The sequence below is a fragment of the Hemitrygon akajei genome, chromosome 5, assembly GCF_048418815.1.
Source record: "Hemitrygon akajei chromosome 5, sHemAka1.3, whole genome shotgun sequence".
Taxonomy (NCBI): Eukaryota; Metazoa; Chordata; class Chondrichthyes; order Myliobatiformes; family Dasyatidae; genus Hemitrygon; species Hemitrygon akajei.
In genome coordinates, this window is record NC_133128.1 from 51,862,684 (window position 1) to 51,888,360 (window position 25,677).

General features: G+C 39.1%; 1 protein-coding gene across 6 annotated transcripts in view; it reads left to right on the forward strand.

The window, feature by feature from the left end:
* Positions 1 to 25,677, forward strand: part of bcor (BCL6 corepressor) — a 283,650-nt gene that overhangs the window by 111,660 nt on the left and 146,313 nt on the right. Inside the window, exon 1 of one of the 6 annotated variants that reach the window (XM_073045542.1) lies at positions 16,961 to 17,668. The exons of the other annotated variants lie outside the window; for them this stretch is intronic. Within the exon in view, the coding sequence (XP_072901643.1) occupies positions 17,489 to 17,668 (180 nt within the window). The 5' untranslated portion in view covers positions 16,961 to 17,488. Of the gene's footprint in view, positions 1 to 16,960; positions 17,669 to 25,677 lie in introns of those variants that run through there. 6 annotated transcript variants of the gene reach the window in all.

Consider the following 25,677-nt stretch of genomic DNA (forward strand, 5'->3'; position numbering starts at 1 on the left):
TTACTTTCATCAATGTCTGTTCTTGATGTGTTCTGGATATTATAGTGCTGTGTTACTGAGAGCTGTGCACATTTGGAGATACAATGTATCATGAGCAAAGATGTGAATTTTTGCCATCTTCACCACAGCTTTTTCCAACTGTATACCTATTATGTCTGATAATTACCAAAATATTGCATAGACCAAGAAAAATAAACAATTGTTTTTGGTCTTGGTTTACTGTTGTCACATGAAAAGAGTGAAAAGCTTGCCTTGCATATCATTTATATAGATCAAATCATTGTACAGTGCATTGAGTTAATTTACTTTGAACTTGTCCTGGGCCCAGCATGTAATTGTAAATGCAAAGAAACTAGGGCAGTGCTTCTCCTTCCTCAGAAATTTGCAAAGATTTGCACATTACATTCAAAACGTTGACAAACTTTGACAGATGTGTGGTGAAGAGTTTATTGACTGGTGGCATCACAACCTGGTATAAAAATCTTTCAAAAGTAGTGTATACCGTCCAGTCCATCATAGGCAAAGCCCTCCCCACCATTGAACACATCTACATGAAGCATTGTTACAGGAAAGCAGCATCCATCATCAGGAAATCCCACCATCCAGGTCATGTTCTCTTTTCATTGCTGCCATCAGGAAGAAGGTACAGGAGCTGAAGAATCTCACCATCAGGTTCAAGAACAGTTATTACTCCTAACTATCAGACTCTTGAACCAGAGGGGTAACTTCACTCATCATCACTTAACCACATCACTGGAGCATTCCCACAGCGTATGGACTAACTTCCAAGGACTCTTCATCTCACATTCTCAATATTTATTGTTTATTTATATTATTTATTGTTTCTTTTGTATTTGCAAGGTTTGTTGTCTTTTGCATATTAGTGGTTTGTCTGCCCTGTTGGGGCCTTTCATTGATTCTGTTATGGTTCTTGGATTTACTGAGTATACCTGCAGAAAAGACCAAGCTCAGGTTTGTATATGGTGGCGGCAATGTACTTTGATAATAAATTTACTTTGAACTTTATTATAAGGTAAAACAGTAACAATGCAGAATGAAGTGTAAAAGCTGCTGAGAAAAATGCAGTGCAGATACTGGAAACCTGCAGATGGTGGAAACCTGTTTTTCTCACCACCAACACTACTTAACCTATGAATTTTTTCAGCATTCCCAATAAAATCTCTTCCATGTCTTCTAGATATAACATCACAGATTGAACTTACCCCACTTTTGAATCCAGTTGCCTCTTTCAGTAGTATTCAATACATCTAAGAAAATAACTGCCTGCGCTGTCCAAACTTTGTAACGGTCAGTTCGGTATGAATGGATGGATATTTATTCCCATTCATTTTAATATTAAAGGAAATGGATAGGAAAATGTTTGATTTCAGAAATTGCTGTTTTGTGGCAGTTATCTCACGAAAAGTAATAAACGCACATAACTGGTTGAAATGTTATGACCATATACTGTAATCCTAGTCATCAGAAAGTATTTGAGTAAGCCACCGTGTTATTTGTAGGAATTCAAAAATTATGTTTCCCTATTTAAATGGGTACACCCCAATGCCATATATAGTCTGTGTTACATCTATCTTAACTTGCACTAGTTCCTGTTCACCTTGCACTTCAACTTGTCTCCCACTTCAGCAAGACTCAGTTGTTGTTGAAATCCTTACCTTAGTTTCAGATCACAGAATGGCCTCACTTCTTGAGATCTCTGTTGATCTCCTCCATTTAGATAATCATTTGAGAAGTTGAAAAGTGGGAAACTGCAGATGCTGGAAATTCAAGCCACACACACAAAATGCTGGTGGAACGCAGCAGGCCAGGCAGCATCACTCCTGACGAAGGGTCTCGGCCTGAAACGTCGACAGTGCTTCTCCCTACAGATGCTGTCTGGCCTGCTGCATTCCACCAGCATTTTGTGTGTGTTGCTTGAATTTAATGGAGTCACTCAGCATGATTGCCTGCGTTTGTGGAGAGAAACAGAGTTTTGGTGAAATATGATCGACCCAAACTTTAACTCCGTTTCTGCTCTTACAATTTTTTGAGATACCTGTACTGTATTGGTTATCCATACCTCAGAATTTCATCACTCCACACACCCCACCCCACCAACCAACAACCTGGCCAGTTGCAGACGGTAAAATCTGACCTTTCATTGATTCCTTCCCTACACTGCAGTGAAACTCTCCAAGTTCCCATGCAGTACGCTTCCCAAAATCAACTTGTGTGACAAATTCATAACTAAGTTATACGAACCAAAACTAAAATGGCAGTTAAAATGGAGGCTGACTTATATCGAGAGTACTACATTCGCTTTAAGGCTACATTTTGATCCTGATTTATCTCTGGGAAATGTTACGGGAGATCAGCTGATAATTTAAAAAAACGGTTGATCCAGTTTAAAAGCGTAAATTAGTTTTCGTAAAGCGTTTGAATATAAACTTGAACACGCATTGGTTATTTTGTAATATTTCATAATGGTTTATATCGAACAGAGCGAGAGCACTATACACAGATCTATTGTATACCAACATTTTATAATGTGTGACTATATTTTGCCTTTGCAGAATTAAGGTCACGAAGCACACTGCCACTGTGAAGTGACTCAAGGGCATTTAGTTTACTTTTCGTACCCAGTTACCGTCACAGAATTTCATCTGGCAGTTTTATTTCCAAATAGGCCCTAGTCTGTTGCTGAAATTAAAACCTCACGAGCTTTGTCTGACAGAATTGATGAGATATATCCAATTAAAATGAAAAAGTCATATTGGTTACGACTTTTACCATAGCCATCATATTGATTTGTACACCGACTGGAGACATTTTAATTAAGTTCTCAAACACGCTGCACTGTTCTGCTGCCGTAATGACCAAACTTACTTAATATTTACTATCAGTTTGGTCTTGAGAGAATTTAAAAGTAAACTGAACACCCTTTTCCTATTTGTGAGGGCGAATGTGAGAAACAGTCCTGCAAGTAAAGTGAACAATTAGGATTGCCTAAGAACCGTCACTGACAACTAGCGCGATAATTGTATATAAACTAAACTACACGACATAAATATTATTATACAAACGGAAGCAGATCGGCCCACAGTGTCCGTGCTGGCCAGGAAGCAGTCTTTGTGTTAATCTCACTTCTCAGCATACGACCCGGGAGCCGTCTGTGCCACAGCATTATAAGAGCTTTTCTAAACATTTTATATATGTACATACAATCCATGTCTATTTTATCACATCAATACTCCGACTTCCGATCCGCTTTATTCCTTCGGGGTCTCTCTGTTTGCTGCGCCGTGGTAATTTCAACCACAGTTCTTTGTTTTGATACTCTTTTAGAGAAATTGTATCAAATATTTCCGTGCATGTTGGTTTAGACTCGTCCTTTTCGAAGAGAGGCTTATTTACCGAACTAGTTAACTGGTAAACTTGGATGTAGAGGCTGGAAGTCTTCAAAAATATACCGAATACTTTTAAATGGCTAGAATGATTCAACCGAAGGAACTCCGCACCCAGTTTCAGATTGTGTTGCAGAGGGTATCAAAAATCTTCCATATAACTTAAATATTAAAGTATTTCAGAGACGAGGACTGATATGAATGCTAATTCATTTGGTTGCTGATTTAATTTTCCCTCATGTTTATTTGATTTCCATTCTTTGAATAAAATCAAGTTTGACCAGGCTTGACAAACGTAAAGTTTATTTTAATTCCAAACAATGCGGCCAAAAAGGACGTTCATTGAAATATCCCATATTTGTATCTTCCCGGTAAGGCGATTTAGCGAGGCGTTGCTGAGGCCACCGTGCGGGTATGTTTCTCTCAGCACGAACCATCATGACTTTGCACACTAGCTGTTTGGCGAAACATTAGCTACAACAATGAGGGGGAGGGAGCGGTGCCTCGCAGCCATAAAGATCTGTGAAGCTCTGATACAAAGAAGTAATAATGTGTTTGTGGGCTGATAGGCAGGGCCTGGTCGAGCTGGTTTCTGCTGATTGATGTTTCTTCTCTCGTATTTGCAAATTTCTGGGTTGTTTGGATATGTCAAGCGAGATTTTGCAGGTGCCGGAGGGAGAGGGGGTGGGGTGGGGAGAATGATGATGCATCAACGGTGGCGGAAAGTTGGGAAAGGATGGCGCGCTTTTACTCTGACTCGAGCTGCTTTGAAATAAACTGGTTTCAGTATGCAGCTGAGCGGAAGGAAGTTCTGATGTTTTTGAAGCCGCGTGCTCAAGGACCTCATTTAAGGAGGAACGATTGCTTAAAGGAAAAAGGGGGCGGTTAAAATACCAAGGTTAGAGAGGTTTCTAACTGCGAGCTCGACGATAGTTACTTCTTTTTAAATGGAAAAAAACTCACCACATAATACAATTCGGAGTTTTCCGTCATTTAAGTCCCGCTAAGCAAGACGTAATTTACTTTATTCGCAACTTTAAATAAATAATGTGATTATTTTCACGTACTAGCTGTTTTGTGCTGGTCAGTAACTGAATTCCGGGAGGAAGCGAGACCCGCCATAAGTTTCGTGCTGTCGCCTATAAGGCAGGGAAAACGATGGGGGGGGGGGGGTGAGAGTGATAAATTGCAGTGCGTTTATTTCCCTAATTTTCAGGATTTAATTTTTAAATCTTGCTACGTAACCTGTGCATACCTGTTTGTTCTATGGGTGGGTTTCGCTTACGAACACTGGAGGCTTATCAGAGAGAGTGTGTGTGTGAGAGAGAGAGAGAGAGAGAGAGAGAGAGAGAGGGGGGGGAGGAGGAGGAGTGGTTACATGACACGAGATAAATTACTTGTTTTATTCATTTCATATTTCCCTTTAAAAGGCTCGCACAGATGTAACTTCGAGATGCAATCCGTTTACCATTGGTCACATTTTAAAATAATCCTAGTGTTGCTCGAACTTTTAACACACCCTTTGCATTTCATTCTGCACTTTGTGATGCTACATGTGCTATTTTTTTCCAGGTGGTCGCGATCACCCAAATAACTGCGCGGGCGTGTATGTGTTTTATTTCCTCCATTGAACTGACGTCCAAGCAGAGAGAACCTTAAGGTTGTTCAGTAGAAAGCATTGTTGAACGTGTTTTGTTCCTCTCCTTTGGCGGTGCAGCAGTGGGGAGGAAATGAGTTCACGGCCATTCTGCTGACACAAGCATGTAATGAGAGATGAAGCCGCGATACCGCACTGAGGCGTCTCATTCAGCCTGATCGCTCTGCCAGGTGTTTCGTGGTCTCAGTTTCAAAATGTTTTGCACATTTGTAATTCTCCCCCATCCGCTTCTTCAGACTGAACACATTAAACCGTATATACCGTTTACATGGCTACAGCCTACGTGTATACAACAGCAAAATTGTGAGCGTGTCCTCATTCTCGATGTACGATGGTTGATTGATGTGCTCAATACGCAACCTGAATTTTTAAAGGGCATTCAGTATTTCCATCAGAGTTCGTGTGGGTTCGTATTAAAGTCTTTGAAGAAACGGTGATTTGGTGCACGTTTGCTGTTGAACATTTACTTTCTGTTTTGCTGCTAAATGTGTTCTGTGCGACCAACGCGAAAGCCGTTTGTAGATTTATCCGATAGGAGTCGGTCAGTTCTAATTTAATTAAACAGCTTTCTGGTAGTTAAATACGGAAACATGTAAAAGAATTAAGAACATGTAAGGACATTCGCCAATCAAAGCTTCATTATTTCCTATAAATATTTTCTTCCAGAAGTTGATTTATTTATCGCAGTGGTTTAATTATGGCGCGGTGCAAAATTGAGCTTCTTTTGTAAGCGTGAGAATGCCTTGCGGCAGTGATTTTGTGTTGATTGCCTATTATCACGGATAGGCTGGCAGTTGCTGATTGACGTTTTACAATGTCGAGCTGGTACTGGGCTCTTCCGAACTGCAAGGGGTAATAATTCGAAGGACAGGGACAAGGCCACGCCGGGTAAGGGCAAACTACTTATAAAATTGCCCCCTCTCACCCTGGCAGCCACATTCCCCAAGGTTTTGCCAGGGAATTGCTGAATCTCTTGTTCTAAGAATGTAGATAATGTCTTCTTAAAATCAACGTAAACATACATTCAGCAACTTTTATACATAATGCAACGTATTTCCTTTCATCAACTTTTTTACTGATGTACAACGTGGTAACGATATTTATGAATTTAACTATTCTATAATTGGACTTCCAGTCGTTATTTTCACACGATATCGATTTATCAGTCAAAAAGCATGACACTATCTTGATAAATCCAGTTTACCACATCAAAAATCAATCTCAGTTTGATCATGATGTCAGGAATAAAGCAATTCATGAACGCATCTCAGTTGTAACATGTGCGTTAAACGACCAATTAGCGCGGAAGGAACTTTCCATCCTGGTTTAAATATTTACATACGTGGATGAGGTACAAGTTCTCGCCTGTATTATTTTCGTGTTACAGATTGATTTCACTCATGTAAATTCTCACTGATGTCTTTTTCGCGGGGATGCCGTAGGAGAAAGATATCATATCGGAATACAACGGACACAAGGACATGTAATGTTTTTCAGAATACACTGTACTGCAGGGAACACGGACCAGTGTATTTCCCCCCTCCCCGCACGCATATCATTTGAGTCGTTATTTATAACTGCGGTAATTAAAATGGTATCGGAAATTCTGTCCCTATCTACTACGTCAGGGTATATTTTTGCTGCGGGGACACGCAAGGAAGTAAATTAAACTGGTACAAGTGATTAGAGAAGTCTGTGAGAGTCTTTGGACTGTATTGTTCAAAAGCTCTGGGCATGAATAATACAAAAGTGCTTGAAGCTTACAGCCTTAAGATGCATATCCGGGTTTTTCAACCACGTATGTATATAGCTCCTTTAATGTCTGAATTCAGGCGCTTCACGGGGATATTGTAAAACAAAACTTGACGTGAGCAGTTGATTCACACGATCAAAGGCTTATCAATGTGAAATTTTAAGGATCACCTTAAAGAAGGGTACTTCAGAGTTTGGAAAGATTGATGCCAGTGCTGGAGTTGTGATAACCTCAAGGCTGTGCATCAGGAAAGCACAGTGAAGCACTGTATGGGTGGTAATAAGAGCACAACATCCCCAATGTTACCTACTCCACTGTCAAATACTGCACGAATAATGGATGAGACTACAGTTCCCACATTGGCTTCATTCATTGCCGGACTACAGAAGAGGACCACCTAAGAAACATGGTGGATTGAAAGACAGCATGAGGTCCAGTAATTCATTGATATCAAACTCATGTTCATCAACACTATTAATGCCACTTCTAACTTAGAAATGCCCATCCTAGTGAGAACCAAGAAAGGAGGTGAACATAGAACAGAGAGGCTGTGGGGGGGGGGGGGGGGTTACTGAAAGGCACACATCAAAACATTTTCCATAAGATCTGTCCTTTCAGTGAGATGGACTTCATAACAAGACACATTGTTCAGCCTCATTGACATCCTGACTGATAATAAGTTGAACGCACTTGATTTTAAAAGCAGATCATACCCCTAGTGCAGCTCTAGAACTTTGTGGAGAGGCTCTTTATTCAGTAATCCACAATCATATCATCAAAGATGACATTTCATCTTAGTAGTGAACATCTTTAAGAAAGGAGGCATCTATGCTTTACCATGCTTCTTGTTTTAAGAAAAGTCATTGTTAGGATCTTCCTTAACTTCTTCCTGAGAGAACAGCTGCTCCCAGAATTGCAGTGTATATTACATACATCTGGAGGCACAGGGACATGATTTCAACATGTTAAAAATCCAAGTGTGATGATTCTAGAGTCAAACTTAAGCCAAGAACTTAAGTCTTATAGTTCACAATCTTTCACATCATAATGCAGCTCCAACAAGTTTCTTACTGAATGGAGCAAATCTACAGAACTATTGAAAAACTGTGTCATCTTCACTCCATAACCTATGTCATTTGCTCTATTTTCTCAAAGTATTCAAGGATATTTTTAAAGGTGTAGTATTTCCATTGACTAAACAGAATCCCTGTCTCATAACCACCCAAAATGGGAAAGGAACATTCAAGATGCCATCAAGAGGCTTGTTTCTATTCATTGGAAATGCTTAGAGACCCAGGGGAAAAAGCAGAAAGAGTACAAACTTCCTATCCCACCTGTCTACAGGTTCCACTGTGAACCCACTGAACTGGAGTCATAGCAAGTCATCATTAATCCTGATGGACTGTGTAAGAATGGATCAATCCAGAGGCAATGTGCAGAGGTGGGTGGGTATGTTTGAGAGGCCACAATTGGAGGAATGCAGAAAAAGGGTTATGAATATGTGAGATTGGTAGGAGCAGGAGGGGTGAGTCAGTGAAGTAAATAGAAATCAAAGAATTTTTTATCCAACCGTTGATTTAATTAGAAGGTAATGTTGTTGAGGAAGCACTAAAATAATGTAAGAATGGGACATTGCAAGTTAGGACATAGCACCTTAGCTTTGGATGACATCAAGTTTAGAGAGCACAGAATGAGTAGGGCTGACTAGGCATGGTGTTGTAACAGTCATCTTTGAGAGTAAGAAGGAATTGACTGATAGCTTTCTGGTGTGGAGAAAAATTGTATTTGCAGAGATAAGCATTCTTAGTCATGGAACTGACATGTGGCCCACATATAACACCGTAGTTATTAGTGATTATGGCATGGCAGGAGGCTATTTATCTATTTCCATCATGCTGGTTCCCAGCAGCACAATCCAATCAGCCCCATCCCCTTTTAGGTTTATATAGTTCTACAACCTATCCATTTTCATATGCTCATCAACCACCTACAAAAAGAGATAACAGCACTAACTCTTGCACTATTGTGTAACCCTTTCTGAAAAGTCTGTTTCAATGATGATAAGTACCAAGGAGAGGGAACTGTCACTCCATTTGGAGCCAATTAACTGGTCCCTGTATTTCTTAGACTGGGAAGACCCAATTTTATGCCAGTTTGACCTGGCATAGAATCAAAGTTACTGTTCATTTAAATGGATAGCCCCCGTCTTTGGATTTGGAGAGAGAAAAAGAAGTATTGTTTTCTGACCCTGGGTCATTTAAAATTAAAATTTATAAAATACAAAACCAGCACTTAGGTACGTAAAACTTGTCTTCTGTTGAGGACTGTCAGAGCAATCTACTGCAGTATGGTGCTGAACCCCTGGTAAACATCACTGAGTGCTTCCTGCGTTCAGACAGCCATTTTTACCAACCAACTATGTACAGTTTAGATACATGGAACACATCTGACTCTTTTGGCACAGTATCTTCAGCCTTCATATTTTAGGGGAGTTCTATATTTTTCAGTGTTTGTATATCTGAGAAATGGTGCAATAGTTTTGCTAATAGTGGAAGGACTGAGAGAGGGTGGTAAGGAAAGAGACTACCGGTACTTGTTTTTACTGTATTTGTGGAAACCACACTGTTTCTCAGTGATTTTGCTGAGGGACTGCACAGATGTGACAAAATAAGTGCTGATTGATGTATTTATGTCTGGAAAAGTAAGAAATTACATTTAACATAGAACCTAAGTACCCCAGCAAGTTGTTCCAAATACTTTATTTGAAAAAAATTGTTTATACTGCTCTTCAGAAAAGGGAATAAATAAAAGAATGTTTTTACTGAGTTCACACATAAAGCTTCAATTTTACTGTACTAATCTATCATGAAACTTGAGAGGATTTATAAAATATCTATTAAGCAATTGTTAAATGTAAGCATCTTACAACAATTTAGCAATAGATACAGTCAGCCCTCCTTATTCGCAGGGGATTGGTTCCAGGACCCCCTGCGGATACCAAAAAACGCGGATGCTCAAGTCTCGTATATAAAATGGCGTAGTATTTGCATATAACCTACGCACATTCTCCCATATACTTTAAATCATCTATAAATTACTTATAATGCATAATACAATGTAAATAGTTGTTGTACTGTATTGTTTAGGGAATAATGACAAGGGAAAAAAGTCTGTACATGTTCAGTACAGACGCAACCATCATAGCTCTTCTGGAAACACTGATGCCACCTTGGCATCAGCCGATCCTGATTCTGTGATCCCATGACGTTGAGGCTGTAGCACTTTACATAGCTAGCCAGCCATCCCTTACTAGCCTTAAACTCCTTCCTCTCGCTCACAACACAAGTAGCGAACGATCGAGACACGAGGCAAACAATGCTCAAACAAGTGCTGGAGAGAAAACTTGCGGGTTTTCCCAATCCGCATTTGGTTGAACCCGCGAATAAGGAGGGCCGACTGTATAAAGGAAATAGGTTAATGGAATAGTTAGTTGTCAGACGACTGTACTTTGAAAAGTAGCTTCTGCAATAGGTCACAACTAGCATCATCTTCTATTTTGATTTTATTTAGAGATACAGAATGGAACCGGCCTAACGAGTTGCACCACCTATTTAACCCTAGCCTAATCACAGGACAATTTATAATGAACAATTAACCTACTAACTGGTATGTCTGTAGACTGTGGAAGGAAACTGAAGCACCCGGAGGAAATCCATGCTCTCATAGGGAGAACGTGCAAACTTTCTTACAGAGGATATCAGAATTGATCTCCAAACTCTGAAGTCCTGAGCTGCAGTAGAGTTGTGCTAACTGCAATGTTACTGTGGCACCCTTCAGAGTAAATTTTTTAAAATTATTTATTTAGAGATGGTATGATAACAGGCCACACTGGCCCAATGATCCCACACTGTCCAACTATACACATTTGACCAATTAACCTAGTAATCCGTACATCTTTAGAATTTGGGAGGAAACTGGAGCACTCAGAGGAAACCCATGAGGTCACAAGAACAACATTCAAACTCCTTACAGACAGCGGCAGGAATTGAGTCTGTATCGTTGGCACTGTAAAGTGTTGGCACTAACCGCTTTGCCACCGTGATGCCAACAAAACTAAATGTCCCCATTTACCTACCTTAGTAATCCATACGTATACTAAGAATTGTGCAATATGTTTAAAGGCTCATTGTAACCCATTGGAGCAGCACAGTAGTGTAGCATAATCTACACTGATTTGATTTGGTGCAAATGGCGTATTTTGAAGTATGTTTCAATATACATGTGATAAGTACAGCTAATCTTTATCATTAATCTTTTAGGCTGATGAATAATTGAATTAGAAGTGGTGGGTGAATGAGGGAAATATATCTATCTATCAGTAGGCATAGGTGATGAACATTGGGAAGGGATGATAAGATGTTAGGGAGGAATTAGGAGTTATCAGGAGACTGTGTTGAAGGGGAGATATAAGGGGAAATAAGAGAATTCTGTCAAGCCTGAGCTGGAGTTGGAAACAGACACAGGTTGGAAGTTGGAATATGAGACAGGGTGAGTGAAAAAGTGACAAATCTTGCGGACTTAGGAGATGAGCAAAAATTCAAGATCAGTGTTGGGGTTTGTTACTTGTGCTTTATGGGGAAGGGATATTAAATTCCATGTTCATTGGGAAAAACAGATTCTACTCACTGGGATGAATTTTTTAATACCTTCCTTGTCACATTCCTGGCCACTTTAGAAGGTACAATGTCTTTTCTGCTTACCAAGAGTCACTTCATTGATTCCAGCTTGTTGGCTGGTACTTGCCTCTTTCAGTTCTGGTCTTTTGGTTAATCTGGCTGGTTAGTCAGTAAAGATATATATGTTTTTCAGTTGATGAGAAGCCAGGAGAGGTGAGATCCTGTTCATTTTTGAGGGGACTTTGGGGGGAGGGGGGTTTGATCTGTTGGAGTTTACATCAGAGTGGAAATTAAACATCAGTGGTTTATTCTGCTCTATTCCTGATAAGAAATGATCAAGTTTCAATTGTTAGTCAGAAGGGGTGTCAAGGTTGACTCCACTCACTGGAGATGATCACATTTTCCGTCATTGTTCTTTTGCTATGAAACTGATGGCTTCCAGCAGATTCTTTCTCCCCCTATGCGATCTCAACTCCTTGGCTCCAACTCATGAAGGGCCACAGTTTTTATGTTTGCATCACTTCACACCCCACCATTTGACATTTTCAATTTCATCATCTGTATGATCTGCAAATGTCATGAAGGATTTATTGGATATTACTTTTCATGCATTTTGAGTAGAATTTTTTTCTTAAGGATAAGACCTGATGACATACTTCTGCTGCACTTAGCAGTATCTGCAAAGTTGTAATCATTGTTCATTTTAGGAAATGAGAAATTAGGGATTTTGAGTTCCATCTTATTTTGAGACTTATATACTGTGGTGGAGTTATATACTGTCCAATTATTTTCCGTTTGTAATTGTGTGTTCATTGCATTGCTGTTGTACCTTTTTGATTCTTTGGTTAAAGGTTACATGTAAATAAAATAAATTTTGTGCACTTGATGATCTTGTTTTCAGGACATTCTGAAGTGCCTCATGGCTAAGGAAATACTTCTACACCAATCATTGATAAAGAAAAGCATTGTGGTCAGCTTGTGTGCAAGGTCACAAAACAATAACCAACTGTATTTTAAATAACAGTTCAAAAGTATGGACATAATTTTGAATGGAAGTATATTGCCCTCCATGTTGTGTGAAATAAAAGGTATTTTATTTCTATGTATGATATGCTTTGGGCCCTGTGCAACTGAAATTACTGCATAAGATCACCACTACAATATTAATTTGTGTTTTTCGGCAGCACCACTCCTTGGAAAGACCTTTAACAAAGAAAAAATACCTTGCCTGACTATGAAGCAGAAGTACTTTTCCTGACCCCACCCACAATAACGAATCTTGTTGTTACTTCTCCCTATCTCTTTCTCAATCCTCCAAGACATTTAACTCCCACTCTGCTACCACATCATAATTAGTTCAGAACCCCTGCCATTTTGGCAGTAGGTGGTTGCCTGCAGTCAATCCACTAGGATTTATAGGTGTATTTATTGATTCTAGTTGAGGGATACAATTGAACAATCACAACACTGGGACAACTCTTCAGTTTTTGTTCAAGTAACTGCATTGGGTGGTGTAAGTCAGTTTCACATGAATGGTTTCTGTACAAAAATAGTACAGAGAAGTATTTTCTCAGTATTGTATCAGAATGTTCGCTTCCATGTTTTCATAGAAACATAGAAAACCTGCAGCACAATATAGACCCTTCAGCCCACAAAGCTGTGCCGAACATGAACTTACTTTAGAAATTACCTAGGGTTACCCATAGCCCTCTGTTTTTCCTAGCTCCATGTACCTATCCAGTAGACTCTTAAAAGACCCTATCGTATCCACCTCCACCAGCGTTGCCAGCAGCCCATTCCATGCACTCACCACTCTCTGAGTTTTAAAATAAACTTACCCCTGACATCTCTTCTGTACCTACTTCCAAGCACCTTAAAACTGTGCCCTCTCGTGTTAGCTATTTCAGCCTTGAGAAAAAGCCTTTGACTATCCACATGATCAGTTCCTCTCATCATCTTATACACCTCTATCAGGTCACCTCTCATCCTCCGCCGCTTCAAGGAGAAAAGGCCGAGTTCACTTAAACTATTCTCATAAGGCATGCTCCCCAATCCAGGCAACATCCTTGTAAATCTCCTCTGCACCCTTTCTATGGTTTCTACATCCTTCCTGTAGTGAGGTGACCAGAACTGAGCACAGTACTTTAAGTAGGGTCTGACAAGGGTCCTTTATAGCTGTAACATTACCCCTCAGCTCTTAAACTCAATCCCACGGTTGATGAAGGCCGTATGTCTTCTTAACCACAGAGTCAACCTACGCAGCAGCTTTGGGTGTCCTATGGACTCAGACCCCAAGATCCCTCTGATCCTCCACTCTGCCAAGAGTCTTACTATTAATGCCAGATTCTGCCATTATATTTGACCTACCAAAATGAATCACCTCACAATTATCTGGGTTGAACTCCATCTGCCACTTCTCAGCCCAGTTTTGCATCCTATCGATTGTGATTTGGAGTTCATGGTCATGTTTGGCATTTATTTGCCTAACTTTATTTTCTTAGTTTACCTTGTGTTCTAATCTATGATGTGATGCTTGAACCATTGACCCATTGATTCAGAGCTGAAGGGTGATAGCATGTAACAGATTAGGGATAATGCATTTGAGAAAAGAAGACAATGACAAAAAAAACTACATATTAGGGAGGAATGTTTTAAGGTTTCAGAGCTACAGGTCTTTAATTGGACAGACTGTTAAAGCTGTTCTTGCAGAATATCTGCATGATTTTGAAAATAGTATGAATTGCTAATTCTATATCCAGTTAAATTATGGGTTACCTCAAGTTTAGACATTCTTATCCAATTTTCAGTGTAAACTGGAAGATTAATCTCAAAACATTGAAGTTTTATTTGCAGCTTCTGAAAATGATTTTATTTGCATCACTAAAAAGCTTTTGTTATAAAGTGAACATTTAAGAGCAAAACATAATCACGATTGATGGACGTGTTTGAAATTATTAAGGGTCTTGATGAAGTCAATTAAAAATAATTTCTAATTGTCAGTGAGTTGGTCATTGGCAGTGAAAATTTAATATCTTTGAAAGACTGGAGAAATTTTGTTATATGCAAATTACATTTGTAATGTCAACCACCAAAGCAAAAAATTGTGGATGCTGGAAATCTTAAATATAAACATAAAATACTAAACATACTTTGCTGATCATGTAGCATGTGCAGAGAGAAGAATATAGTTCATGTTGTGGTTCAACAAACCTTCAACAGAACTGGGTAAAGTGTCAGAACAATACTGGCTTAAGTTACAGAGAGCAATGGAGGTGGAAAGAACAAATGGGATGCTGTGAAATGATGGAGAAATAAGACTGTCCAGCTGAAAAGTATGCTGATGGTACTGTCCGGGAGAATCTGTGGTATGTATTTTTAAAAAGCATAGTTGATCAGGTTAGAGAAGTGTAAATAGAAGGTGGTGATTGAGGAATAGTCAAGAGATGGGGACTGTGAGATACATGACATTAGAAGATGATGGTGAACTGAAATAAAAGGGAATGCTGAAAATATTCAGTAAACTAGGTAGCATTTATGGAGAGAAAAAATGTTAATATTGCAGGCAGATGATCTTATATTAGAAATAGTTGGAGATGTGTTATGTAAATGAAACACCTGCACCTTCAACGTGCTGAGCACTTAAGAATTTTATAATTTACAATGAAACTACCTCTTAGACTTTTAAACTTCAAGGAATACAGACCTAGTCCAGTTAATTTTTTCACCTACAGCAAACCCATCATCTGTGTAACCTGTCTAGTGAATTTTTTGTTCCACTCCTAGGCAAACATATCCTCATGTTAGGAGACCAAAACTGTAAACAGTACTCCAGGTGCATTTTCATCAAGGTTTATATAATTGCAGTGAGATCTAGTCCTGTACTCAAATCCTCTCCAAATAAATAAGTTGTTGCTTGATCTGCTAAATATCTAAGCATTTTCTATCCTTATTTCAAATTTACACTTTTTCTAGGTGTTATGTTTTATGTAGTTTTACAAGAACAATGAAAAAAGGAAACATACTCATGCCTCTAAACATTATCAGGTGATTACAGCTAAAATATTCTGGGACATGATTATTCAATATATACAGGTGCAGGCTTACGTATGGTGGTGTCTCTTTTTCACATTTAAATAGCCAGCCAATACTTGAAGTCCAGACTCTCACACCAAATTCGACTTTCAGTTTGAGATATTAGAGAATAACTGACATCTTTGGAATATTATTATGACTTAATCCCTATGTTTAAGAAATGAGGTCAAAATAAATGATAATGGCAATTTAGTCTGATAATCGAGGTCAATGAGGAAAAATATCAGGCTATTTCTATAAATTGCATAAGAGTGTAAACAGGTAAGAAATAGCGGCAGGACTAGGCCTTTCCGCCCCTTGGGCCTGCTTCGGAAGATCATGTCAAAATGGTGGACAAGTTTACTGGACTTGCAAGGATTTGAAAATCATAAACCAGAAATGTGATCCAGATGGACTAAAAGGGAGGTCAACATTCAGATAATAAGACCGAATTGATGGTGACGCTGACAGGCTTAATGATCAAAAACAGAATATAATGCCAAGTTTTGATGACATAACGAAATTCCTGACAATCAAGTTTTGAAAAACACAGCAACACACACAAAATGCTGGTGGAACGCAGCGGGCCAGGCAGCATCTATAGGAAGAAGTACAGGTCGTTATGTGTTAAAGACCTTCTAGATCAGTATTCCAGAGGTATGAATGACGAGAGTTAAAATCCCGCCGTATCATCTAAAAATTCTGCGTTTGAAAAATCTGCAAGTGGAATGTTTCCATCAGTACTTCCGACATAAAGTTGCCGGATTACTATTAAATCGCTAATTGGTTTAAAGATGTCTCTTTTAACTAAAAGAAAAGCGTGTCCTTACTTTATGTGGCCTATACGTTACTTCACACCCACACAAAACCGGTTGACCGTAAACTGCTCTGTGAGATGCCCTGTAAGGGCATTCGGTTGCATTCTAGCCACTGCTGTTTCAGAAACGAGCCACCGCGACCTTCTCCGGGCAGCAACCTTTCTGGGGTGTTTACTGACTGAAAAATAGACACAAACTTCCACCCACATCTTTTTCGTGGCGCAGCACAAAAATGGGAAATGGGGGGGAGGAGGAGAGATAGTGTACATTTATGTAAGATATTGATAGGTAAGATCTGCTGGAAATACTCGATATTTCGCCAATATTTAGGGCTGGTTGCTTTTGGGTGACTCGTTTCGACAAATAAATCTATAAATTATAACCCATAAACTAACTTATCGTGATTATTTGTGTAACGTGCGTTCTTTTGATGCGTTTATTTAAAAATCGGTCTCGAAAGGATTGAGACAGAGGGTTAGAAACTTGAGCTCAAGTTGTGGGCGAAGCGGCTGGTGAATGGGCAGCCGCGTTCACGTGACTCTATTTTGTTTCGCTTTATTGCAGCTAATTTATTTCCCGAGGCCACATTCTTGAAGGCAGGAAGTAGCAGTCAGGCCCGAGACTCTGTTCGAAGATAATCCTGGTGGAGGCTGTTGTTGCAAAAGACAAGCGGCGCTAGAACTTCAGAGATTAGCCCGACAGGCTGCTAATCTTTTTTAACTGGGTGGGGGAGCTGGGAGGTCGCAGATTTTCGCTGCAGCACCATTACACGAGCTGGTTTATCCAGGCGTTTTAGAGAAGCGGCCGTAATGCCCCAGCTTTCTTCAGCTAAAATGTATATGTTTTTACATATCGTTTCATTTTTCAACGCATGCAAACTAACGTTTTCCACGCAAACTAACTAACAGTGAAGGGACCATTGTGAGATCATCTGTACTCAATGAAGTTGGATTTAAAAAAAATAGATCGTGTTGTTTGAACTGAACTGAACAATTGTCGGGGGTCAGGAAAAGACCGTTTTCGCTTTTCTGAGTGGTGAACGATGTTGGCAGAGCCTCAAATGCTAGCTGTGTGTGGGAGGCATACTTCGGTCGACGGTCGCCCAACGAATGCATCAAATGCACTGGAGTCATAAACGGAGGTTTATATTCCTCCAGCGAAACTTAAGATCTGGATCCTGGACTAGCGTGGCTGAAGCGTTTTCCACAGTGATCCTGGAGATGGAAGACTCGCATGCAGTCCTTCGAGGCTGTGTTAGTACGGCCGGGAAGCTTCGCAGGAAGAACAAGGTGACATGACCTGTGCTATATTCTCATACACAAACTATAGTATTTTGATTTCACCTTCAACTGTTTGTACAAAAGGTTCCATTAAGTACGATGAGAAAATGTTAATGTCTCATTACAGATACCAGGTTAGGACACGGCTAAATCTATATGTCATCGGAAGTCACCTTTACTAATTGTAGGAGTTAGTGGAAATAACGTTAAACATGTGTTGAGATGGGGGATGTGACCCTGGCTATAAATTTAAAGGTCTTACTTGCAAATTCTCCTAAAATTCTCACCAATTAATTACTGGAAAAAGAAGACATTGTCTTTAGTAAACACTTTATTCTCGGCACTGACCTTGCAGCTCTTCATAGTCATCGTCGGACGCTGAAACGATCTACTCACAGCTTTGATGTCCTGCCTCAGTTTGAAACCTTTTTTTAAATCACAGAAACCACCAACTTCCGCCTCCATAGCATTGTCTGACCCAATCCCTACCTCATCTGCCTTCCTAGGAAATTCCCAGTCATATCCTTTATTGCATTGAGATTTGAATAACCCCTAGCCGGATTTTCACCTTTCACACCTGCCCTAAACTGAACTGGTTTGTTATCGATATACCAATTCAAGACACTTTCATACTTACCTTGCTGACATTTAGCTTCCATTCTAGTAAAGTACGGAGTTTAAAGTTCTCTTTGTTTTCAAAACCTTCCCAAACCCAATTCCAACCCACATCTAATCTCTTCCCAGCCCAGAACCTCTAAAATCATCAACACTGGCCTCATGTACTTAACCCTTTCTTCAAAATCTCCTTGTATGGTGTGGTATCAAACTTTGATAATCTTGCAGTTAGACCCTGAAACGCTTTACCTTGTTAAAGGCGTAGCATGTGCAAATTGATGTAAGGACTAATTTTGATCTACTACCCAATAAAACTAACAATATAACAGAGAAAGGTGTCGAAATTGACATTTGTTGTTTAGTTGCAACGTGATGCATTTTTGAACAGTGCTCACTACAACCTTTGGATTTGTTAAATCCAGCAGCCAATAAACACGATCCTTATTTGCCATTTTGAATTTTTTAATTACAAAGGTTATTGTTGAATAATAGCATTTGATTTTGATTCATTATATGTATATACATACTGAGTAACAGGTTTATTATTCCATGCAAAATAGGCAGTATTGCACTGTGCTGGTGGTATACTTATTTCTTGCCTTACAAATAATAGGACGGAAAACTCTCCTGATCTAGAGGAAAAGGCGTCTCATGTGTTAGGCAGTTGTGAAGCGTATCTCCTTGCAATCCCGTTGCTGTCTGTTGCGTTGGTTGCATAGGAGGTATTGCGCCTCTGCCCTTGGTGGGATCCCTGTAAGCAGGAGGTGAGACGCAGAGCGCTGTAACTGATCTCTATTCATCAGTTTCCGTCTGAGACATCGCTCAGCTCTGGGGTCACCCGGGGCAAGGGAGTGGTAAACTAAACCGAAACGGATAATTAATCTGCATCAGAGCTGCTGGCGGCTGACACGACTCCGGCATCACTAGGATTTTTCAATCCATTTTTAGTAGCAAGCACCCTGGTATCTATAGAATGGTGCGTCTTTTTTTCGGTAATAAAAGCGTTAATTAGAATCAGAAACGAGTGACGAAATCTTTGGGATTGGGGGTAGAATGCAAAATGTGCGTTCGAGCAGATATGTGGATTAGAAAACTACCGAAACAAATTTCTGATAGGAAATCTTGAATTTAAAAAAAACGTAAATTGGATACATTGTATTTCGAGCAGCGCGGATGTGATTAGAAATCACACCTCTTTTAGAAGCAACCGAAACCCTGGATTTGGTTAATCCCACTGGCGACATTTCCGTTAATCACTTTGCAACTTTAGCGACATCTCCAAAATGTTATAGCCTTTAAATGATTAACGAGCCGAACTGCAAAGAATAGGGTTTACATCCAATCACCATCCCCATGTTAATGAGCCCATGTAAGGTTCTACAATTAAAAAAACGTCGCAACGCACTGTTTAAATCCATCGTTTTCAGCAAACTTTTGGAGATAGAAAGCTGGACTCTCTGAAAGTGAACACACATTGACTCTCAGGATTTCATTAGTTCTGTAGCAGTTAAAGAATTGCGTCAGTTTGATAAATTCTTATCATTGATGACGTTCCAAAGTTTTTAATTTATGCAAAGAAGATTGCGGGAACACTCCACCCGGGGGACCAAAGATTTCTGATTGCAAACGCTGTAATGAAACAAGTTTGCGCTTTGCGCTTATTGTATTGCTTCATCATTGCTCAGCTGAGTTAATGAGCAAGAAATGTAGAAAGGCATAATTAACCTTTGTGCGACGCGAAACAGTTACTGAGTGGAACCGACTGAGCACGACTCGGTGATGCCCACGACGCCCATTTCTAACTGCGCCTCAAGATCCTTATTTCTCAGCTTTATTTCGTAAACTGCATGCATACAAATATAACATCTTCAGTCCTGCATTCATCACCCTTTTCAGTTTTGTCTCCATGTCACCGGAAGTTAAATCCTTATTCCTTCCTAAACTTTTTGTCTTTTCTTTCATTCTGAGACTTCCTATAACCTTTTCTGCACTCTCCTTCCCCATTTACTTAATCCTTACTTTGCCAATATATTGTCGTATACCACTCCCCCCCCCCACTCCATTAGAGCAACAGAGTTACCGTAATCATTCCTTTAGTGCCAGCAAAACAAAAGAGCTGGTTATTAACTGCAGGAAATGGGATGCTGAGGTTCAGAGCTTCAATTCTGAGGAACATCCAAAAGCCTGTCTTGGTCTTTGGTCAATAAATATCACCAATGCGTTTACTTACTCAGGAGGGTAGAGAAATTTAGCATGGTCCCATTGACCCTTGCCAATTGTTATTGAGGCACCATGGAAAGCATTTCATCTGGATCCATCATGGCTTGGTATGCAGGTGCTCTACACCTGATTCAAGAAACTGCAGAGTTGTGGACAGAGCTCATCATAGAAATCAGTCTCCCCTCCATGGAGTCTGCCTATACTTCATGTTGCCTCAGTAAAGTAGTCAGCATAATCAAAGATCCAACCCACCACAAGAATTCTCTCTTCTCCCCTATCCCAATTGGCAAAAGATTCAAATGCCTGAAAGCACATGTCACCAGGCTCAAGGACAGCTGCAACTTCACTGTTTTAAGACTATAGAATGGTTCCCTAGTATGATAAGCTAAACTTTTAACCTCATAATTTACCTCAAAATGATTTTGCACTCTATTGTTTACCTGCACTGCACTTCCTCTGTAGCTGTTATATTTTATTCAGCTTTCTGCTTTTGTTTTATTATTGTATTACTTCAATGCATTATGCAATTCAGATGAAAGATTGTCGACCTGCATTGTTTCTCTGCACAGTCCGAGCCTAACCAACTGAGTATGTACGGCATCTTTTTATCTCAGGTTTTCTGCACCTGCAGTATTTTTTTCTTCTTGAAATGCATGTGTTTGGGACCTACAAACTGCTGAGAAATAGCATAGTGATGCTGTTTTTAAGTCATTTGTAGAGGGTGATACAGGTAGGTTGACAGTAGGAATAATTATCAATGAAACAATGCTGGTAAAGAAATTTCAGAAACAAAATTAAAAATGCCAGCCAGCTGACCACTTGTTCTGTAATTGATTATGCAGAAAATAGTTAAAGAAAAACATTATATATACATTTTCTTTCTTGATAATATCAGTGTGGATTCATCTTAACACACTTAATATAGGTATTACAATGTGATATAGCAATCATGAAAATTTATTGATCTGCTGATTGGAAATGTACATTAAGGCATAAAGATAGGAATTAGAAAATAACATGGGTGACAAACAAATGTGTTTTCTTTGAATTCTTTATATCCTCTTGCTTTATTCCTCCATCAATTAAATTAATCTTTGTCATTTGCTATTTCTTCCCAATCAAATGTCAAATGCACTTAATGATGTGATGTGGCTGGGACATTTTGCCCTCTGCTGCTCCTACCTGGAGGGATCTGCAATCCTGATAAAGGGTCTCAAACCAAAATGTCAACTATTTATTCCCCTGCATAGATGCCACCTTGACCTGCTGAGTTCCTCCAGCATTTTGTGTGTGTTGATCTGCAGTACTGTTCTCTTTCTCTTCGCACACCTGTATGCCTGGTTGTTAACTAAAATAAGGATTAGCTGTGATTAAAATTATGTCGTCTTTGCTTTTTAATTGTGTGGTACATTCCATTATTTTTCTGTTCATTCCATAGATGGACACTGTAGTTTCACCATCTTGTAACTGCATTCCTAATAGTTCTTGTATGCACATTTGGGTACTGGAGATGGCTTGAAAACTGAATCAGTGTCTCTGAACCGTATTATTTAGTCATTGTTTAATCATGTTAAATTAGTCTATGTATCCCTGAGGCATTAGTGTTACAATTGGACATTTTGATTGAACAATAACAGCTGGGTATCATGATCTCTACACTTGGATAACTTGTCCCATAATCTAATCTTACCAAGGCCTTAGAGAGTATTCTGACAGACTGCATCATTGTCTGGTTTGTGGGGCTATTGGACAGGATTGAAAGAAAGTTCATTAAGTTGTAAACTTAGTCAGCTTCATTTTGGGTACTAGCCCCCATAGTATCCGAGAACATTTTGAAGGAGTGGTGCCTCAGAAAGGAGTCCATCACTAAGGACCTCTATCACCAAGGGCATGTTCTCGTCTCATTGTTACCATCAGGAAGGAGGTACAAAAGCCTGAAGGTAAACATTCAGTAATTCAGGAACAGCTTCTTCCCTTCTGCCATCTGATTCTTAAGTGGACCTTGAGCCTATTAACATTTTTATGTATTATTTCTGTTTTTGCACTATTTTTAATTTAACTACTTAATATACATATATACTGTATATGTTAATTGATTTATTTTTTCTATATTATCATAAATTGCATTGTACTGCTGCTAAGTTAACTAATTTCACAACATATGCCAGTGATATTAAATCTGATTATGATTCATATATAATAATAATAATGAACAGGAAGTGTATGAGAAATGATATCACAGTCAGGAGTTCTGTGCCCTCGGAAGAAGAGAACTTCTTAGACAATTAGTGATTGGAATAAATTGCGAGTTTACTACTGACGTTCCCTTCTTCTGGATAAATAAAATTAAGATAACTCTACATCTGCACATTCCAGCATTGAGCAGCAGCAGGAAAAACAAATGATTGTTTTTCTTATTCCAGGTGACTAACACATACATGATATTTTAGCTTGTCACGTGCCCTTTTTCTTTTTAAAAATGATTCCTGGTTTGTAGACTTTGCTGGGAAATCCAGCATTTATTGTCTCTTTTTTGCATGATGTTAGCTCTTAGTCCTCTGTAGTCCAAAACATTGACTGTACTCTTTTCCATAGATACTGCCTGGCCTGCTGAGTTCCTCCAGCATTTTGTGGGTGTTGCTTGAATTTCCAGCATCTGCAGATTTTCTCTTGTTTGTGGAAGAATCAATTAGGATAGCCTTGAACTATCGTTGCCCAGGTCCAAATTATAATGGATTAATAATATTTTCCTTTCAATGAAAACATACTCTCGTGCAAATCTATTGCAAATGATTATACAATCTATGTAGTAATAATCTACAAAGAGTTTGTTTTTGATAATTCCATTATGTCACTGAGAGTTAACATACTGTATGACTGGTTTGACATTTTTGGGTGCATATGCCATTAGTGTTAAACTCCTGTGGTAGTCCTTCAGTTTTTCATTGGTGACATTTAACTGCAATATTTTGACTTGCTGACTTTACCAGAATCCTTGTTGACACTAGAGTTTTTGTACCATTATTGGTTTAGTATAATTGGGAGTTTCCAGTTACTCATTTGTAGCCATTATTTCAATTAGCTTCCAGTGAAAATCTACGTAGCTGCTGTTTACCATTTCAGCAGCTTCGTGTGATCCAGAACAACTGACCTCAACATTAGTAAATCCAAATATACCACTTCAAAAGGCACTTTAAAGTCAACAATTTTGCCCAGGCCTTGAGTCACGTGGAAATTAGACAGGGTAAGTGTTTTAAAACAAAAAAAAATCTAGTGCTTTCCTAGCATATATGATGAACAAACTCTTCTTGGGTTTCCATTCAGGCACATGTATCAATTATAACCAATGTTTCGACAACAAATTCTTCCATCTTCATCCCTAATCCATTAATTTAATTAGATTTAAACCCCCCCCCCCCCTCCATATTTGAACAATACAGTTTCTTAACTGCAGTGTTCTCTTGCCATAGGTCAAAATAATGCATGACTCCTTTGGGCTGTTATGATGCATTACTTTTTGGCAGTCGTTATCTGAACTACATGATGTGAGTGGATGCTGGCACCACCGGGGGTATTTCTCACTATCTCACTTAAGAAGAGATCAGAGAAAACTACAAACTAAGAAAACAATACATTGTTCAGAAGCTGTTCCAAGTGTTTCTGTGAAGTTTCACTAACTTAATTTGGTTAAAGGTGTTACAGGTGAATTCAAATGGTGATTATCTTGGACTGATTTTGGAAAGCAAAAACATGGCCAAAAGATAGAGTGGAAGTAAATGTCCAAGTTTGGCCAACAGCACAGCCACAATGTCCATATTGTTGGTTGTATCTACTCATACAGTTGCCCTATAGTGATTGGAAATGTGAAAAAGTTATTTATTTGTATAATTTTGAGAAAACAATTGGAAAATGGTACTAATTGGAACCTGAACACATACAGTAGGCTAGATGAATTCCTTTTGATATATATGATTCAATAATTCTATTCATTGCTGTTTTAGCCGTACCCTTGCGGAAAATGGGTGACTCATAGTCTTGGCCTAGTCCACCATTTTGTGTGTGTTAGAACATAAGTTAAAGTTCAAAAGTGCATTTCTTCTATGAATTAATGTTCACCAGCTCTTTCCTGTGAGGAGATTAAAAATACCTCTTGAGGAAATCAGAAACTAAGTCAACAAACCATCGTGATGAATTTTGGTCAGATTTTGACTATCAACTGTAATAATATTTAAACGGAGGTAAATTGCGAACGAGATACATACAATATCCATGTATTATTTTCTGTCAACAGAGACCTACAGATGGCCCAGAAAAAATGCTGGCAATACCACATTCTACCAAAAACTGGGTCGCTGTATCACCCAGGGTCTTGTCTGTCTTCTAGTAGTAACTATTTAGTGGCAGGATATAAAAATACATATATTGAGCAGATAGTAGGTGGATAGAGAGCATCCGCTATAAACTGCCCGGCTATGACGTCATAGGTAGGTGTATCAGTGGTGAGAACATTTTTCCTCCGGTGCAGCAACTTAGACTGCTTGGTGACGAGAAAGGAAAACAATTGAAAAAAAATGATCTGTAGGTTGCTTCAAATATCCTGTCACTTTTAATGGTGTACGTCAAACTTAGTTTGGTTGAATTAGAATTTTTATTTGCAGAAAAACACGTAAGATTAATAGTTACATAATTCTTACACGCGAATTGAAACGCGCGTTTCAATTTTGTTTAGACAGTAGAATCTAGAATTATAATACAGCTACCTTGACCTTTAAATCCAAACCGGAGAGTTGAAAGACCTTGTAGCAATCACCCACTCCTGAGTGCAAGCAATGAAAACAATTTCTTTAGTGCGAGTATTATAAGCCTACATGTATTGGGCTCGCTGTGTCTACCCTTATGTCCGGGTATCGGGAAGTTTCAGTGTTGTATGTTGCGTTTATTCGGGAGATACTCGCTTCCTGCAGCAGTGCTCCTCGACCTATTTCGACTCCTTAATACGTAATAATATACAATAAGTACACTGTTTGGGTGAAATAACCTAGCAGGGCATTTTCTAACATTAATGTTTTATGGATTTTACTGGCATTATTAGCTGCCATACTTTTTTTTCCGGAAGCATGTTGCTTTTCTGGAAAACACTATTTTGTACCGTGGTACGAAAGGTGCGGGTACTGACATCTTTG